This window comes from Natator depressus, chromosome 7, assembly GCF_965152275.1.
Source record: "Natator depressus isolate rNatDep1 chromosome 7, rNatDep2.hap1, whole genome shotgun sequence".
NCBI lineage: Eukaryota > Metazoa > Chordata > Testudines > Cheloniidae > Natator > Natator depressus.
In genome coordinates this window covers 89853982-89873608 of record NC_134240.1, presented here as the reverse complement: position 1 = coordinate 89873608, position 19627 = coordinate 89853982, and the positions used below count along the sequence as shown (strand labels likewise).

At 42.6% G+C, this 19627-nt stretch overlaps 1 protein-coding gene across 1 annotated transcript in view; it reads right to left on the bottom strand.

Annotated features, from left to right (window-relative positions):
- LOC141991342 (uncharacterized) overlaps window positions 1–19627 on the bottom strand; it is a 55868-nt gene that overhangs the window by 30463 nt on the left and 5778 nt on the right. Inside the window, 8 exon segments of the mRNA XM_074959642.1 lie at window positions 5407–5795; window positions 5962–6766; window positions 11405–11565; window positions 16346–16414; window positions 17623–17694; window positions 17836–17946; window positions 17948–17983; window positions 19005–19141. Of these exon segments, the coding sequence (XP_074815743.1) occupies window positions 5407–5795; window positions 5962–6766; window positions 11405–11565; window positions 16346–16414; window positions 17623–17694; window positions 17836–17946; window positions 17948–17983; window positions 19005–19141 (1780 nt within the window).

Sequence of the window (19627 nt, the reverse complement as noted above, 5' to 3'; positions counted from 1 at the left end):
GAACCACCACATCCAAGGTGAGTGCCCTAACCAGCAGGCTATAGTCTAACTCTCGCTCTGGCACAATGAACATTTAATTTATACAAAGTGGAACAACTCCCACAGGAAATTAACTCTATAGCCCAGTGGTTAGGCTATGGATATGGAGCACCCAGATTCAAGTCCTTACTCTGAATCAGGCATCCCTCCAAATCAACCTGCAGAATAGATCTTGCCCATTTGGTTAACCTTACAGGATATTAGACAGTAGCAGCAAACTCACCAGTCTCGTTTAGCTGGTCCAAATATGAGTCACAATATCAAAAATGTTACAATAGCACATGTATTGGTAGCCCTTCACAGAACAGGAAGCTGTGTGCCATGCTCTCCATGATGGTGACACACCATGGTATATCACCAACTGAGGAAGATTGATTTGTTCCTTGTAGATTCCTTCTTCAAGATAGCTCACAGAATGGACAGCTGCCAATTTGTCAAATACTGCTGTGTTGGGGTCCAGCACAGGCAAGGATACTTTAAATGACATTTACAAAGGGCCTGACACAGTTGATGATTTTGTAAGATAACGTGAGTCTTGGTTTGGATGCAGTATTACTAATCCCAGATTTCTAAGAGTGTTGAAAGGCACTCTTTTACAAAGTCTCTCTCTTCTCCTGGTTCTGAGACATCTGGGCCATTACCACATAAGGAGTTGCTCATCTTTAATAATTTCAGGAATTCTCTCTTGTTCCAGATCTTTTAAGATTTTGGTTATAATAGTTAATACATAACTTCCAATTGCTTTTTTATTGTTTATATTAATGTATTAACTTTTATGTGTGTCTATTTGAACAATATAGCAATGCTGTGCAAATTATAAATAATTTCTTCTGTTGCAAACTTCTTACTCTTGTTATTATGAGCTAAAAAACCTTTTCTGCTTCATGTTCATAATATCTAATATGCCTTTTTATATGTTTCATATCAGCTCTATTTCATATTAACCAACAAACCCAAAACAGATTTAACAAACTTGTTTAAATTATGCAGTTTCCTTTTCTTAAAATCTTCTCATTTTGGTACCATTTCTTTCTTTGCTATTGGATCTTGAGCTTGTTCCTGATAAATGTTATTACAGTCAGTAACAGGGAAATGTATGCAATGATACATTTATTTTGATACCTTGGCCAAATGTAGCCATATTTTCAGTGATAAAAGAGTTAAAATTACATTATATATACACACATACATACATAAACTATACATTATTAAGCAAAGTTCCAGATATTGAGATAGCAATTAAGCCACTTGTTGATTCAGGCTTTACATTGGGGTGTCTTACACTAGGTCTGCACTGCAACTAAACACCTGCAGCTGGCCCAGGCCAGCTGACTCAGGCTCAGGCTGTTGGCTATACAACTGCAGTGTAGATGTCTGGGCTCAGGCTGGACCCAAGGCTCTGGGACCCCACGAGGGGGGGAAGCGTCCCAGAGCCCGGGCACCAGCCCAAGTGTCTCCATCACAATTTTATAGCCCTGCAGCCTGAGGCCCATGAGCCCAAGTCAGCTGATATGGGCCAGCAGCAGGTGTTTAATTCTAGTGTAGACATATCTTAGAGAAGCAAGGATCACAATCTTCTCTAGTGTTGTAATGGGTGTGGGCAGTTCATGAGTTGAAAGATTTTTTACCACCAGTATGACCAATCTGTATGCTGTCTATGTCGTGAAGAGGAGGTTACTCACCCTGTGCAGTAACTGACGTTCTTCGAGATGAATGTCCCCATGGGTGCTCCACTTCGGGTCAAGGTGCATCCCAGTGCCTTCGATCGGAGATTTCTACAGCAGTGTCCCTACGGGCCGTGCACGCGCTGTGCCTACCTCTCGAGCGGTCAGTGTTTGAATAGCGCGTGCACAACCCGGGCTCCTCAGTTCCATCTTTACAATGGAGTGCGTTCCAAATTCCAAAGTAGAGGGGAGGAGGATGGGTAGTGGAGCACCCACAGGGACGCTCATCTCAAAGAACGTCAGTCAGCACAGGGTGAGTAACCTCCTCTTCTTTGAGAGAAATGTCCCTGTGGGTACTCCACTTCAGGTGACTGAAAAGCAGTATCCCTTAGGATAGTTGGGACTTCAGATCAGGCAAGGTGGCTGTTGGCAAGACAGCTCTACTCGCTCTGGTTTTGGACGCTGCAGTGTGGATGAGAGCATAATGATTGGGGAAGGTAAGGTTCGATGCCCAGGTAGCTGCCTTGCATATGTCAGACAGCAGGACATTACAGAGAAAGGCCCTGGAGGCGGAGACAGCTCTGGTAGAGAGTGTCCTAATTGATGTAGGAGGGTGTATTTGCCTCAGCTGGTAAAGTCGTATGCAGTCAGCAATCCATTTGGAAAGTCTCTGTAGAGATAGCGTTTCCCTGCGAGTGCTGAGCAGTAGAGACAAAAAGTCTGGGGGGTTTTCTGAACGGTTTTGTTCTATCCAGGTAAAAGGATAATGTTCTGCGAACATCAAGAGCGTGCATTGCTGTTTCAAAGGCATTAGCGTGAGGTTTTGGGGAAAATGTTGGTAGGTGTATAGGCTCATTGAGGTGAAAGGAAGAGTGTATCTTAGGTAGGAACTTTGGATGCGTGCGGAGTGTGACTTTATTACAGAAGAACATGGTATATGGAGGGTCCGCCATAAGCGCTCCCATTTCTCCTACTCATCTGGCAGATGTGATTGCTAGGAGGAAGGCGGTCTCCATGGATAGGTAGAGAAGGGAGCAGGTAGCCATTGGTTCAAAGGGTTTAATTCATCAGGATTTTGAGGACTAGGTGTAGGTCCCAAGGTGCAGCAGGTAGTTTCATGTCTGGGTATAACATCTGGATACCCTTCAGGAAACTTTTGGTGATTGGATGGGCAAAGAAGGTAGCATTGTCAATCTTATGGTGAAAAGCTGTGATTGCCGCGAGGTGGACCTTGAGAGAACTTGTGGAGAGGCCAAATGTTTTAAGGTGTAGCAGGTAATCTAGTACCATTGGGAGTGAGGCCTAAATTGGAGAGGTCTGTTTGTCAGTGCACCAAGATGTGAACCATTTCCATTTATGCAGGTAGGTAGTGCGTGTGTTGTGTGTTCTGCTGTTTAGCAAGACAGCGCGCACTTGACCTGAACATGTTAACTCCTCATTAGAGAGCCATTGATGTGCCAGGCCTTCAGGTGGAGACGTTGTACGTCAGGGTGAAATAGTTGTCCCTGGCATTGTGATAGGAGGTTGCTGAACGGAGGAAGGGTGGCTTGACTGACATGCGCATGAGAAAGGGGTACCACAGTTGTCTAGGCCATGCTGGGGGCTATTAGAATGATGTTGGCCCTGTCTGTTCTTATCTTCTGAATTACTTTGTTCAACAGAGGCATTGGTGGGAATGCATACATGAGAGTTTCGGTCCATGGGAGCATAAAGGCATCTCCCTGCAAGTGTTTCCCCAGGCCTGCTCTGGAGCAAAATGTCAGGCATTTTTTGTTTGTTGCTGTGGCAAAATAGATCCAGTTGGGGATAACCCCAGGTCTGGAAAATGTTGGAAAGAATGGCGTCGTTGAATTCCCACTCATGCTGTATGGGGAACGATCGGCTGAGCTCGTCTGCGGTGGTATTCTGAGAACCTGACAGGTATGAGGTGGTGATATGGATATTGTGTTGAAGGCACCAGTTCCAAAGTTTTACCGCCTCTGTGCAGAGGGAGTGGGACCGGGCTCCCCGCTGTCTGTTGACATAAAACATGCATGCGATGTTGTTGGTCATGATTCGAATTCGATGGTTTTGGATGATGGGAAGGAAATGGAGGCAGGCATTGTGTACGACCCTGAGCTCTGCAAATTTATGTGAAGCTTGGTTTCCGAAGTGGTCGAGAGGCCCTGAGTGGTGAGGTGGCCCATGTGTGCTCCCCATCCTGTGAGGGATGCATCTGTAGTGATGATAATTGAAGGGGGATCTTGTTGGAAGGGAATCCCCAGTACAGAGGTTGATGGGAGAGGTCCATCACAGAAGTGAGTACTTGACTTTCTGGGGCATAGTTAGTAACTTGTTTAGCCTGTGTGTGTTTGGTTTGTATACCATGGCTAGCCAACCCTGAAGGCATCGCATGTACAGGCGAGCATTTGCAACCACAAATGCGCAAGCAGCCAGGTGTCCTAAGAGCTGCAGGGAATCTTGGACTGTGGTCTGTGGGCTGGCACGTATCTGGGTAATAAGGGTGCTCACTGTGTGGAATCTGTCCTGGGGAAGAGATGCAAGACCAGCTGTGGCATCGAGATGGGTGCCGATGAAGTTGATTTGTTGGGTAGGTTGTAAGGTAGATTTGTTTTTGCTTATTTGCAGAGCCAAGGTGCGTAAGCAGTGAAGGGTTGCAAGAGTTGCGTAGTTCGCTTCTAACTGAGTGGGAAACTTGAGGAGACAATCGTCCAGGTTGACAATCGTCCAGGAAGATCCCTTTTTTTCTGAGATGTGCTATTACAACTGCTAGCACCTTCGAGAAGACTCGTGGTGCGGTGGAGAGGCCAAATGGGAGGACTCTGTATTGGTAGTGTTGCGCTCCCATGGCAAACATGAGGAAACATTGATGGGCAGGGTGGATAGAGACATGCAAATATGCATCATGGAGGTCAAGGTTTGAAAACCAATCTGCTTGCTCCAGCATCGGAATCATCATTGGGAGAGTAACCATTGGGAATTTCTGTTTCTTGATGAACTTGTTCAAACATCGAAGACCAAGGATAGGGCGCCAACTGTCGTTTTTCTTTTCCGTCAAGAAGTAGTGGAAGTAAAACCCTTTCCTTCTGTGTTGAGGGGGTACCTTCTCTATTGCTCCGAGATGCATGAGGTGTTGTACCTCCTGACAGAGCAATTGTTCATGAGAGGGGTCCCTGAAGAGGGATGGGGTGGGACAGTGGGTGGGAGTAAGGAGAGGAAGGGGATGGCATAACCCGATCTGATAATTTCCAGGACCCATCTGTCCGTAGTGATGGTTTCCCAGTTGGCAAGTGTTGTCCAAAGAAATGGGTGGTTAGAGTTGGCGCTGGAGAGGGTGCGAGGTTTTCTATACCCTCGACCAAGACTTCAAATTTGCTTATTTGGGTGAGGAGTGTGGGTCGCCGTTGTTTGTGGAGGGCGATGTCATTGGTTCCCGGGTGTATCTCGTTGTTGTGGCATATCATATTGCCTTAAAGGTGGATGTTGCACAAAGGTATGGTAATGCTGTCATTGGTATGGCTGATATCTATATTGTCTCTTCTTTGAGGCAGGTGTTTGGACACCTAAGGATCGGAGTATGGCACGTGAGTCCTTCATGGAGTGAAGGACCTCACTGGTCGTAGAGGTGAAGAGCTTGTCTCCACTGAAGGGGATATCTTAGACAGTGTTCTGTATCTCCTTGGGAAAGGAGGAAGAAGCCCACCATGAGGCCCGCCGCATGACGATGGCCGTGGCTGTGGATCTGGCCGCTGCACCCGCAGCATCTAGGGTGGCTTGAAGAGCTGTCTGGGAGATCAATTGGCCCTCGGACACCACTGCTTTAAACTGTTGTCGTTTATCCTCTGACACATCATCAATAAATTGCATTACTTTAGCATAATTTTTGTAGTCATATTTTGCTAAGAGCACCGCATAGTTCGCTTCTCTAAATTGCAAAGTGGAAGAGGAATACACTTTGCAGCTGAAGGAGTCCAGTCTCTTGTTATCTTTGTCAGATGGGGTGGATCGGAAGTGTTGGTATATATTCTTCTGGTTGGCTGCGTCGACCACTAGCGAATTAGGTGAGAGGTGCATAAATAGAAACTCAGAACCCTTAGATGGGACAAAATATTTGTGGTCCAGTCTCTTGTTAGTGAGGTTATTGTGGCCGGGGTCTGCCGGATAGTTTTAGCAGGTTCCATAATGGCCCCATTAATTGGTAGGGCTATTTTGGAGGAGCTTGCAAGGTGTCGGTAAGCTTGTGGTGTGTTTCCGGTACCTCCTCCAGGGTAATCTTGAGCTCCTCTGCTACTCTTTTAAACAACTCTTGAAAGTGAGAGAGCTCATCAGTAATGGGAGGTGTTGGGGGTACCATGGCATCTTGTGGTGGTATTGCCATAGAGTAGGTGTGCGGGGCAGTATTCTCTGCAGGCGTGGCGGCCACTTCAGGTCTTATCTGGGTTTCAGTGTAAGCCGGCAGTGCGGAGGGTCTGACAACTTTCCTCCAGGCAGCCTGTGGAACACTTGAGTGTGTTGTGGTGTAGTTCCATGGACCCCAGTGTGGCCATTGCCCCGGGAAGGGCATAGGTGGTCCCATCCAGGGATTGACATACCAGTGTGGATAGCCATGAGGATATGGAGACCGTGCTGTAATGCGTCTCCCAGTTACAGGTAACTGAACCTGGGGAGAGTATTGAGAAGAAAACATCTTGTCATCATATTCCTCTTCCTCCTCCTCCTCCTCCTCCTCATTGGAGAGGCTTGAAGGGGTAGGGGAGAACTGAAGGTAGGGTGCTGAATGTCTCGGTGATAGATTAGTTCTGAGAAGAGGAGACTCAGGGGCATGGGACACCCTTAATTCTCCTGGCTGTAAAAACTGAGGTGGAGCTGACTGACAAGGGGCTGGTGCTGGTGCTGGGGTAGATGGTGGAGGCAGTGTCTGCTGGGGCATCTGCTGATGCACCAAAGGGTGTCCCGGGGTGCAAGCTGCCTCAGAGGAGTAGGTGCCCCTGAGGTAGGCACTGTTAGGGAAGCTGGAGACATCAGGAGGCTCGGTGCCGAGAGCGTCAGCTGCAAAAGTGGCGCTGCATGATCAAAGGACAGTGCCGTGGCCACCACTTGTGTTCTCAGCACCATAGTGACAGAGGTGGCTGAGGGAGAGCTGAAAGAGGCAGGCAACTGAAAGCCCTGAGCCTCGGCACTGGGTAGTGTGGCAGCCGACTCACGGTCGGTGCCTGAGGTGCCTGCCGAGTTAAAGGTACTAAGCTGCGGAGCAACGGTTACCGGAGACAGGAGAGCTGGTTTTGACTTCTTCCCTGAGGGACGGCCCCTGAAGCAGGAGGAAGCTGGCCATTTTTTTTGCTTTGCCTCTGGAGAGTGTCACAGAGGCTTGCTGCCCAGGGTCAGATGCTGTTCTGAGGGAGTTTTCCAGGAGGAGCATTTTAAGTCTGAGCTCCCTGTCCTTGGGAGTCTGCACTTTCAGTTTGGTACAGTGAATGCATTTTTGGGGTACATGAGACTCCCCCAAACAGCATACACACTGGGAATGACCATCTGAGATGGGGATGGCATCATTACAGGAGGCACATCTCTTGAAGCCTGGGGAGCCAGGCATGTCTGTAACCACAGAGGTGTTTGTTTTTTTTAAAGAAATAAATGTGACAGCTAATGTATCTTATCTAAATATTAACTCAAATGACTAAAACCCTATCTAAATAAACTGAGAAACAAACTAACTAGCTAATCTCAATGAGCACTACTGAACTTCATCTCTAGCTGGGGATGGTAGAAAAGGAACCAAGGAGCCCGGTCCGTGCACACGCTGATCAAACACTGACAGTTCAAGAGGCAGGCACAGCATGTGCGCTGCCCGTAGGGGTACAGTTGTAGAAATCTCCGATCGAAGGCACTGGGATGCACCTTGACCTGAAGTGGAGCACCCACAGGGACATCTCTCGAAGAAGAATAAGGCTAAGATTTTCTCACAGGGGTCATAGAAGTTACAGAATCCGTGACTTCCAGAGACCTCCATGACATTTTCCGCTTCAGCTAGCCATCAGCTGGCTGGGGCCCTGCAGCTCTCAGCCGCTAGGGATGGTGGGGGGGGCACCCCTGCCACAGCTCTCGGACACTGGGAACAGAGGGGAGACCCCCACGGGGGGACCCCGGAGCCCAGCAGCTGTGGGTGCTGGACCCTCCTCCTTCCCCATTTTGTCAGGGATATTTTTAGTAAAAGTCAGGGATAGGTCATGGCTTCCATGAATTTTGATTTATTGCCCATGACCTGTCTTTTTCTAAAAATATCCATGAATCGTCTGCTATAGGGGCTGCAGAGATTACATTATGCAGTTCTATATTTATAGGGATTGCCAAAACAGGAGTCTTAATTGGTAAGAAAAGGCTGCACTGTGGTCCCTCGCTGGCTGCTGCCAGCTCCAAGGGAGCGGCACCGGGGGGCAGGCTGATGCGACTGCTGCACCTGCGGAGGGAGGAGGAGCAAAGTTTTGGTAACAAGTTTATTGCTTCCCCACAAGCACTTTGGTTTAGTCCTTAGTGGAGCACAGGATACGGTTCAAGAGGTGAATATAGCTGGACCGCTTGGGAATAGTGACCATAATATAATTAAATTTAACATCCCTATGGCGGGGAAAACTCCACAGCAGCCCAACACTAGCATTTAATTTCAGAAAGAGGGAACTACAAAAAAATGAGGACGTTATTGAAACAGAAATTAAAACGTACAGGGCCAGAAGTGAAATCCCTGCAAGCTGCATGGAAACTTTTTAAAGACCCCACAATAGAGGCTCAACTTAAATGTATACCCAAATTAAAAAACATAGTAAGAGAACCAAAAAAGTGCCACCATGGCTAAACAACAAGGTAAAAAGCAGTGAGAGGCAAAAAAGCATCCTTTATAGAGTAGAAGTTAAATCCTAGTGAGGAAAATAGAAAGGAGCATAAACTCTGGCAAATGAAGTATAAAAATATAATTAGGAAGGCCAAAAAATAATTTGAAGACCAGCTAGCCAAAAGACTCAAAAAGTAATAGCAAAAAAATGTTTAAGTGCATCAGAAGAAGGAAGCCTGCGAAAGAATGAGTGGGGCCAGTGGATGATCAAGATGACAAAGGAGCACTCAAGGTCGATAAGGCCATTGTGGAGAAACTAAATGAATTCTTTGCAGCGGTCTTCATGGCTGAGGATGTGAGGGAGATTCCCAAACCTGAGCCCCTCTTATTAGGTGACAAATCTGAGGAACTGTCCCAGATTGAGGTGTCATTAGAGGTGGTTTTGGAACAAATTGATAAACTAAACAGTAATAAGTCACCTGGACCAGATAGTATTCACCCAAAAGTTCTGAAGGAACTCTAATGTGAAACTGCAGAAATACTAACTGTAGTCTGTAACCTATCATTTAAATCAGCTTCTGTACCAAATGACTGGAGGATAGCTAATGTGACACCAATTTTTAAAAAGGGTGATCCCAGCAATTACAGGCTGGTAAGCCTGACTTCAGTACTTGGCAAACTGGTTGAAACTATAGTAAAGAACAAAATGGTCAGACACTTATCTGAACATAATTTGTGTGTTTATTATATATATATATATATATATATAGACACACACAGAGAACATGAAAAAATGGGTGTTGCCATACCCACTATAACGAGAGTGATCAGTTAAGGTGGGCTATTATCAGCAGGAGAAAAAAAAACCTTTTGTAGTGATAATCAGTATGGCCCATTTCCAACAGTTGGCAAGAAGGGGTGAGTAACAGTAGGGGGAAAAATAAGCATGGGGAAATAGTTTTACTTTGTGTAATGACCCATCCACTCCCAGTCTTTATTTCAGCCTAATTTAATGGTATCCAGTTTACAAATTAATTCCAATTCAGCAGTCTCTCATTGGAGTCTGTTTTTGAAGTTTTTTTGTTGTAGTATTGTGACTTTTAGGTCTGTAATCGAGTGACCAGGGAGATTGAAGTGTTCTCCAACTGGTTTTTGAATGTTATCATTCTTGACGTCTGATTTGTGTCCATTTATTCTTTTACGTAGAGACTGTCCGGTTTCGCAATGTACATGGCAGAGGGGCATTGTTGGCACATGATGGCATATATCACATTGGTAGATGTGCAGGTGAACAAGCCTCTGATAGTGTGGCTGATGTGATTAGGCCCTGTGATGGTGTTCCCTGAATAGATATGTGGACAGAGTTGGCAATGGGCTTTTTTTCAAGGATAGGTTCCTGGGTTAGTGGTTCTTTTGTGTGGTTGCTGGTGAGTATTTGCTTTAGGTTGGGGAGCTGTCTGTAAGCAAGGACTGGCCTGTCTCCCAAAATCTGTGAGAGTGAGTGATCGTCCTTCAGGATAGGTTGTAGATCCTTGATGATGTGCTGGAGAGGTTTTAGTTGGGGGCTGAAGGTGACGGCTAGTGGCGTTCTGTTACTTTCTCTATTGGGCTTGTCCTGTAGTAGGTGACTTCTGGGTACTCTTCTGGCTCTGTCAACCTTTTTCTTCACCTCAGCAGGTGGATAGTGTAGTTGTAAGGATGCTTGATAGAGATTTTGTAGGTGTTTGTCTCTGTCTGAGAGGTCGGAGCAAATGTGGTTGTCATCTCTGAATAATGTCTCTACCAATTATAATGTCCGGTGACAGCACACAATTAAAACAAGTGCTGAATTATTTGTTCTTTTCACAAATTCACATAATGTAGTCAAATGAAAGTCATATGATGTCAAATATATATCCCATAATATCTATGTTTATGTGTAAGTGCTCACAACTATTTGAAAATCCAAGCACTGTGTAGGAAATATGAGAAACACACTCATTCTTTATTCTTGGTTCATCTTTTCACTGAATGGGGACAGTAATTTCACAGCCCTCCTCCGTAAGGGACCTGATTGGTTTGTCTTTCAACAGATTATTTCTGAAAAATTATGAGGTGAACAGCTAGAGTCTACAGCCTTATCTCTATTCCTGACTATTGCAACATACTGTCTGACCTCCCTAACTCCTGTCTCACCTCATTTAGGTCCATTCAAAATGCTGCCGTGAAAACAGTCTTCTTCATTCGTTGCTTTGACTGTGCCCTACACCGTGCATTCAACTCCCTCCACTAGGTGCCCCTTCTACACCACATCAAACACAAATGGTTGATCCTCACCTTCAAGGCCCTTTGCAGCTCAGCTCCACTTTTCTATTTCAGGAAGTTTTACCCTTCCCCCCATCCCTCCAGCTGCACAACAATGCTGCCCTCTGTTGCACCTTTGAACAGCTGTCCACCTTTCCCACAAACATGTTTGGCCTTTCTTCCCTGCTGCCCATTACATGAGTCACCCTCTGCAAATCAATTTACTCAGCCATTATTCTGTCCTCCTCCAAATCTCTCCCAAGATGAACCTTTACCGTGAAGTCTTTGATACACTTTCTAATACTAATGATTAGGCAATTTGCTTGTTAACCACTTAATATTTTGAAAAAACCTTGAAGTCTGCAAAATTATGCAAATAGCAAATATACATAATGTGATATTCCTATTACTGTTACCTTCTCCTTTCCTTCTCTGCTCATCCACCCACCTGTCATGCCTTTTCTTTATTGAGCTAGTAAATTCCTTGAGGCAGGCACTGCCTTTTACTGTGTCTGCACCCAGTACAGTGGGGCCCCGATCCTGATTGGGGTTCACAGGGCACTACAATTACAGAAAAAAATAGTAATAATACCTGAAAGCCCAGTGTTTCTCTTGGCTCACTGAAAGGGTCTCGTCTTGTAGATGACATTCCTCTACTATCGAAACATCATAGCCAGCATCTGCTAGAATGAAGCCCAGGCTGTTTGTGGCCAGATTAATGATCCAACTGGTACCATCTGTAAGCAAACAATGCTGCAGAAACACAACAGGCTTGGTACCTGAAAGAGAGATGCACTGAATATATGTAACAAAAAAAAAATATTTTGTGACACTGCTAACAAAGTGACACCCATACAGTTAGACATTGTGTGTCTCAGACTTCCAGTCTAGCATCAAGTGCTAAAAGTAATGAATTTGTATTGACAGTAGCCATGTACTGGTAACTGAGTTTTTAGGACCTAAAAAGAACTTCTCTTCCTCATCTCTTGTGTTAGTGTCTGTAATATGATAACAAATGTCTGTAAAACAACATTACTGACATGCTCTAAGCGCTCTATTTTGAAAGTTTCAAAGAAAATGTCTTACCGTGTGTGGCTGAATACTAACTAGTATTACTCCTACTGCATTTGATATTTCTAAGGTTAATTAAGATGTAAATTATAAATACATGGAGAGATGTATATCAGTTTTACCAAGTTTTGTCCTGCCAAATAGAGGCATCGAGGGCCAGATGTTCAGCGCATGTAGTTAGTAAATGGTGGCAAACAATCATTTGACAGAGAGTTTTTACAGAAAGGCATGAATGACCTGGCACATAAATAGACATGGAGTAACAACCGATAACCAATCTCAGATCACTTCTAGGAGCTCCCTGTGCCCATTTCACTGACATACACCTACACACAGGGTGTAAACCTGGCTATATTATAGACCATGGCAAAACTCCCACTGACTTCAGTGAGGCCATAATTCTACCCACAGAGTAGATATTGTCCTTGTTTCACTGACATACACCTACAGAGAGTGTCCAGTTTGTTGGATCTTGGAAGAATGAGTTAAACACACAAACTGCCTTCAGGAAACTTTCTTTGTGATCTTATCAGAACTGAACTTAGTGGCCATTAGCCTGTGATAGGGTCCTCGGGGGCTAGGTAGTGTAGTGGTTAGTGCGCACTTGTCCTCCACACACACTCTCTCTCTCTGAGGCAGATGGAGTTTCAGAAGTGATGTCTGGTCCCTGACCCCAAACTAAGACTGTTAGGGCCTTCCTCCTGCATCTGGGCTTTTGCCCTTAAGTGGGGTATGGTAAGGGGACCAATGCACTCCCACTCCACCAGCTCCCAGTCCAGGGCCCAGTGAGAAGTGATACTGGCAGATTCCTCCCTGTAGAGAGTAAGTCTGCCACCCTGGATTCCTGGGAGTTTATTTTGAGAAATATGAACTCCAGAGTCAGAAAATGAAGAGTTAAGATTGAAGTAATCAGCCCTACCACCACACTATATAGACATATACCTAAAAATCTAGGCCACATGTTAATATTATAAATCTCTTTTCACATTGAATTAAGAATTAGATAATAAAATCTTGTAACTGTCAGATTGTCTTTCCTATATCTACAAAAATGAGGAGTCTAGTGGCCACCGGACTCTGTGTTGTTTTTGTGAATACCGACTAACACAGCTACCCCTCTGATACTTTCCTATATCTGTATTTCAAGATTCATTGTATCAGATTCTTCCTTTCTGATCCTCTATTTAAAAAAAAAAAAAGAACATATCTAGAATTTGAATATTTAAGCTCTATTTGTGTTGAATGGAAAGGTAGGTAAACAGAGATAACATACAACAGATCTGGAGATTTGTTTCACATTTATTTATTGTGCATATGTAGAACAATCCTCAAAATAACTCAACCTTTTCCCTGCACTCTCGTTCAACAAACATATTACACCTCTTTGTGGTCTGTATTAGTAATCATTTGGGTCAGTTCATGACCTCAGTCCTGTGACAGCAGTAAGGACTGACCCTGGTCAGATGATTGGGGTGATGAAATAAAGTCTCTAGTCCTAATCATCGGCTGCATTAGGTCAGTGTAGCTCCACTAATGTCAAAGGAATGATGCACATACTCAAAGTAAACCAAGTGTGAATCCGATGAAGTGAGCTGTAGCTCACGAAAGCTTATGCTCTAATAAATTTGTTAGTCTCTAAGGTGCCACAAGTACTCCTTTTCTTCAAGTGTGAATTGGTACCATTGTGATTGCATGTCTAGCCATATTTATCAGTTGTCTCCCATACCCTCAATTAAATTTTATAGAAAAGGTCATCTAGACACCAGAGCGAAAGAATTATCTTGGAACCAGATCTTCATGCCTGTCCATGATGTGCTTTATTTCTAAAACTTGGCACGTTAGAAAAACAAAAGATTTACATTTACAATGCATATGCATTGTATACTGCAACTCAATATTTCCCTTCTTTGGATACATTTGTGCTGCTCCTCTAATACTGAAGTTCATTAAAGAGAATTTTATTAAAGTAAAGTAAATTCATCAAGTATAGATTGTTACATATAAGAGTTTTGTAATTCATTAAAAACCAAATAAGACAGATATCAACAGAAATGAATATAATCCTTGATCCCAAAGCCACATTTTTAAGTATTCTTCCTCATCAAGTCGAGGATTTCATTATACACGCGCTCAGGTGCATCGAGGCCCCAGATGAAATCCAGGTGGTTCCAGTCAGGAATCACCTTGTGGTAAACCAGATTAGTGATTAATAGGTCCATGTAGATCTTGCTGGTGTGAGCTAAAAGTTCCCTAGTGCACTGAGAACTTTTAGTTCACACCAGCAGGATCTACATGGACCAATTAATCTGCTACTTGTTAGTGTGCTTTATAAATCACACCTGCGTAGTCCACTTTACTGCTCCATGTAGACAAGCCTTCTTTACATTTTACCTGAACACCTCTTTTCCTCTCATCTTATGACTGTAAAATGTTTGGAAGCAATGTGGGAGCAAAAGGCAACATCCGTAGGGTCAGCGAGCCAGTCATTTCCACCACTCCACATCGCAGTTGGGACTTGCATGTCTATCACATTGTATAAAGGCGGAATATCTTTAAAAAAAAAAAAGACTTCACAAAAGAAAACAAGTTTGGATTGGAATGCAATGAACAATCAGTTACACATTACTAAAAGACTATTTTAAACAAAGAACTTTATAATGATTTACGGTAGTTCTTGAAAGAGAAAATAATTCAAATTAAACATGATGTGTAATAATTGTAACTTAAATATCACAATTTTGACGACAATAGAGAGAGAGCTTAAAATGAGTTCTCTCACACGAGTTTCATCAATTTCTGGCTCTGAAAGAATGCATTCTTATTCAATGTGTTGTAGAATTTTAATGACCTCAGAAGTTACACCTAAATCTTACACTGAAACCTCCACTATCGTAGTCTGCTGCCATATATAGAGGACATTTTCAAAGGAACAATCACACAGCAGGTGAGAGACTTCAGGATACTCAGACAAGATAAAAACAAAACAAAAAAGAAACCAAAACTCAGGATCTCTTCTGTTTCCTTCTCACAAGCCTGGTTTTGTACCTAGAGTTTCTGAGCCACTGAGAGCTTATCTATGTAGAGCAATAATGCAGATGTTCAGAGTGTGATTTCTAAAGTGCACTAACATGTTGCTCATTAATAGGTCCACGTAGATCTTGCTGGTGTGAGCTAAAAGTTCCCTAGTGCACTGAGAACTTTTAGTTCACACCAGCAGGATCTACATGGACCAATTAATCCGCTACTTGTTAGTGTGCTTTATAAATCACACCTGCGTAGTCCACTTTACTGCTCCATGTAGACAAGCCTTCTTTACATTTTACCTGAACACCTCTTTTCCTCTCATCTTATGACTGTAAAATGTTTGGCAGTAAGGATGAGATATTCAAGTAAGTATATATATATAAAGTATCTAGAGGGCTACATTGATTCATCACCACAATATTTTTCCATCAGATGAGTCTTCAGAGCACAACCGCTGAGCTTCCAGGCAATGTCTCAACTGCTTTTCTTCCAGTTAAAAACTCAGCTCTCTCTGAGCTATGACTCTTGCTAGCGGAAGCCAAAGACTTGCTTTTGAGTCTTTTCATGCTTCAAATATCCTACACCTCCTCGCAGCCCCAATGACCCAGCAGACAAAACTCTCTCTGCTATGCCTCTTGCTAGCAGAAGCCAAAGACTTGCTTTTGAGTCTTTTCATGCTTCAAATATCCTACACCTCCTCGCAGCCCCCAATGACCCAGCAGACAAAACTCGAATTCTTCCAACGGACTGGTCTCCTTTCTGACTGGTACGCAACCCAGCAGGTTTTTAGCAATAATATAATGGTATTAGCAATGACTTCATTTATATTTCTGTACTCTATCCGAACTAGAATTTACAGTTGGATTGAGGACAAGGAGTGTTGTGGACCACAAGTTTCAACTTTCCAGATATTTTCATTTGAATTTTCAACCAGGAAATTGGGATGCATCATTTTTGTAACTGAGTTTCCTAGTTCTTTTAAAGAAACCAACAGTAATTGATCAGACACGAACACAACAGATTTTATATTTGAGATTAGAGATTCAAATTGGATGGAAAAGTAAGAAAATTCCAACTAGTTTTTTTCTGCTTTGAAATAAATTAGACCTTATTTTAAAATATGCTCTATTATAACCATAGGCACAGAGGTACAAATGTATACTGGTGGCTTACTACATAAATATTTTAAGTGTGTGGTTTTTTTTAAATAGAGGACAGTAAATTCAGTGGAATTTCTCTGGATTTATACTGGTATAAATGAGAACATAATTTGTCCCCTAATATGGAATTTTTTTTAAAGTATAGCTTTTGCTTGGCTACCATAGCTTTTGCTGTCAAATGGGATAGTATGATGCCCACTCTCTCTCTCTCTTTTTTTTTTTTTACAGTTTTTTAAAAGTGAAAATACTAAAATGTTTTCACATTAGAATTACCTTACCTGATCATAGTGGACTTTGTTAGATGGTATTCCCCAGTCATAAGCTTTCAGTTTACCACTTTTAATTGCCTAGAGTAAAAATTAAAATCAAATGTACATGTTTTAACTAAAACAAGGAAAAAAATTGTTACTGAATTTGCCCCCACAAAGTTAGCCTTTGAAACAAGCCACTGCAGAGGTTTGCATAATTTAGTTCAAACTGGATTCTCCAGGGTCCAACAAAGAAAGGATTTTAGGATAAATAAACTGGGATTAGATTGACTCAGGACCTTCTCTCTGATCCAACAAATGAACAGGATCGCTGGCGTATGGAAGGCCCCAATCCTTAGGGGAGGGTTGGAAGGACTTGGCCTATTGAGGTCATGAAAGACTGAGTGCTTGTTCTGAGCTTAAACTGTGATGAACTTGTGACCACAAGGAATCCCCTGAGTGGGGGTTGAAGGACTGCTCCTGCAGAATCCACGTTAGGGTGATGTCTGGTGAGTTTATTAGCATGCATGTAGGTTCTTTTATTGTTTTAACAGGTTTTCTGTGTAGCGTTTTTAACTTAAGACTAAAGTAGGCTTGCATAGGAAGTGCTATGTGGTACCTTCTAACTCTAGCAATTATACCTGTTTAACCGTTTCTGAAGAGAAACCAAGCAGGTGTCCTTGGGCAATCTGCCTCTGATGGGAATAACACAGTGAAGGTAGGGAACTGTGCAGCCTGGACATACCCAGGTCAGAAGGGATTGACAATGTGGATTTCCACTCCAGAAACCCAATGGCTGGTGAGCTGGAAGCCTAAGAGTGGGTGCTCTTGCTGGACCACTGAGGGGGAATACAGGTGCTGCTGCCCTGAACTGAGACAATGGCATGTCTTCTCTACCATTCCTTTATAGAGACAAAAAAAGGATATTTTGTTGATTATATTTCCATGTATCCTGGGTGGGGACTGGCACCGAGTACTAACTTACAAGCTAATTTGTACATTATACAGGGAAAAAAGAAACTAGCAGTGCTGCCCTGTGAGGTTGCTCTGTATTTAGCTATGTTCATGCCTCTGCCAAGTTCTCTGCTTGCAGAATATACTAAGCCACATATACTAAGTAGACAAAAGTATGATTAAGGGACGATTAGTTCTTTCAATGTGGCAATGCCAGCTTGATTGATAAATTGTTGGCACTGAGAATAAATTATGACAATAGAATAGGAGACTGGCCCTGAAATCAATTTTCAAACATCATGTACAATTGTTACATAATGATTGCAGGGCACTTTATATTTCAGAAGTTCTACCTGTTTCCAGTGAATCACGTTTTGTACAGAGGTTCCAGCTGGGGCATGTGTTATATACACATATATTCGGCTCTGAAAGGAAACATTTATATTTCATAACAAGTTTCATCTCACGAATGGATCTACTTATTTATCACAAATCAATGCTGGCAATTTCAAGGATAAATCTGTTTTGCAAAAAATATCTGAGAAACAATTGTAGTTTAGACATACCATATTTAAGTTCTTCTCATTAAATCCACATAACTCAAACATGAGGTTGCCACAAAACTCTGATAAAATGCCCTGGCTGCAAAATTCAGCAGCAAACAAGTCAGCAAAAAAAATTCTGTCGTATGAATTCTTTTACGCCAACTACAGTCTGTAAAATTACAAAGATTCATATTTAATACAATTACAGATATTGGAGATAAAACCTGCCCTTCCCTCTATCTGCCAATCAAAGAATGTCTCCTACAGTATATTCAAGGTCTGTGTTCAATACACATTTAAATAACTCAGGTGATTAGGAAGTGGAAGACTATTTGCCATTCCAATTGTCCTCACAGTTAAGAAGTTTTCCTTCAGATTTTCTAATCCTTAATTATTTCCTTCTACTTACGCCTCTTGGATAGACTTAAGTAATTCCTCTCCCTCCTTGGTATTTCCAACCTACCACACTATCCCTCCGTCTTTTGGCCAAGCTACAGGAGCATAGGCATTACTATACCAGATCAGACCTCTGGTTCAACCAGTACCATTACTGGTCTCTGCAGTACCACATACTTCAGAGGGAGATACTAGAATCCTTATAATAGAGAATCATGGAACAACATGCCTGAAGCAATAAGGCGAAAGTCCCTTGTTTTGTACCTTACCTAGTATAGCTGGATGTACTCATTAACCATATAAATGCCTAATCCTCCTTTGAAACCTGCTAAGCTTTTTCCTTTTAGAGTTTTAGATTTGTTGCCCTTCAGTTTTACTGAATGCTACCCTTTTCTTGTTTTAGGAGAAGAGGTAAGTGGCAATGCTTTGTTATAACCGCAACACCATTTTCTATTTTATAAACCTCTCATGTCTCCTTTTATTCATACACTCTCTGAATAGTCCAAGATTTTTTCATTCCCCCATGACTCTGAAGTCTGCCCATCCCTCTAATTGGTTTCCTAATTCTGCTATAATATACTTTACGGGTAAATTTTAGCACAGTAAACACAGATTATGGATTAAGATATGTGACTAGTTTTAATATTTGTGCAAATTTACACAGTAAAATCTCTGGAAATTCTAGAATGTCTTACTTCATTTTAACTGTTCTGTCCTAATGGGTTTTAGAATCCCCACCAAAAAGTCCAACTAACTTTGGTTAACAGATATTCTGTCTAAAAAAAATCACCTACCTTGATCACTGCATCGGGAAGCAACGCAAGCTTTGTCAACAGGCTTTGGGCATATTTAAGTGTGGCTATAGGAGCTAAGGCAAAATACATTTTGATTATTTGAGCCAGCTGGGGCATGGTTGAAAATGCTGTGAAAGCTGAAAATGAAGAAAGAGATGTACAAGTTACTATTGCAAGGAGTTCAAGCACAATGTTTAGATTTTGTGAAAACTATTTTACAAACTGAAAGGAGAACAGAAATGTTGAGAATTTTTAAAGGGTCAATTGAAAACACAGGCTGTTTACAATGTAAACATTCCCTAGCTACATTTGCAGTCCACACATTGCAAAAACCCCCATTGAAGTATGAAGATAAGATGACGACACTTTCAGTCTGAAACTGTCTTTCAGATTAAAGTAGCTTGAACGGAATTTAGTGCCTTTGCCTTGCTTAATAAAACACTGTTGTGGAACAAAGTTTTGCTGGCTTGTAAATAAATAGTGTCCTGTGTGCATACTTCAGGTTTTCCTTAAAGTGTGATTATAGTCAGAAAAACAACTGTCAGAATGGCACCTCCTACTCAGATGTCCTTCCTTGGTATTGCCAGGCCCAGATTTACTTATCTGAGCAAAAGAAATAAGCA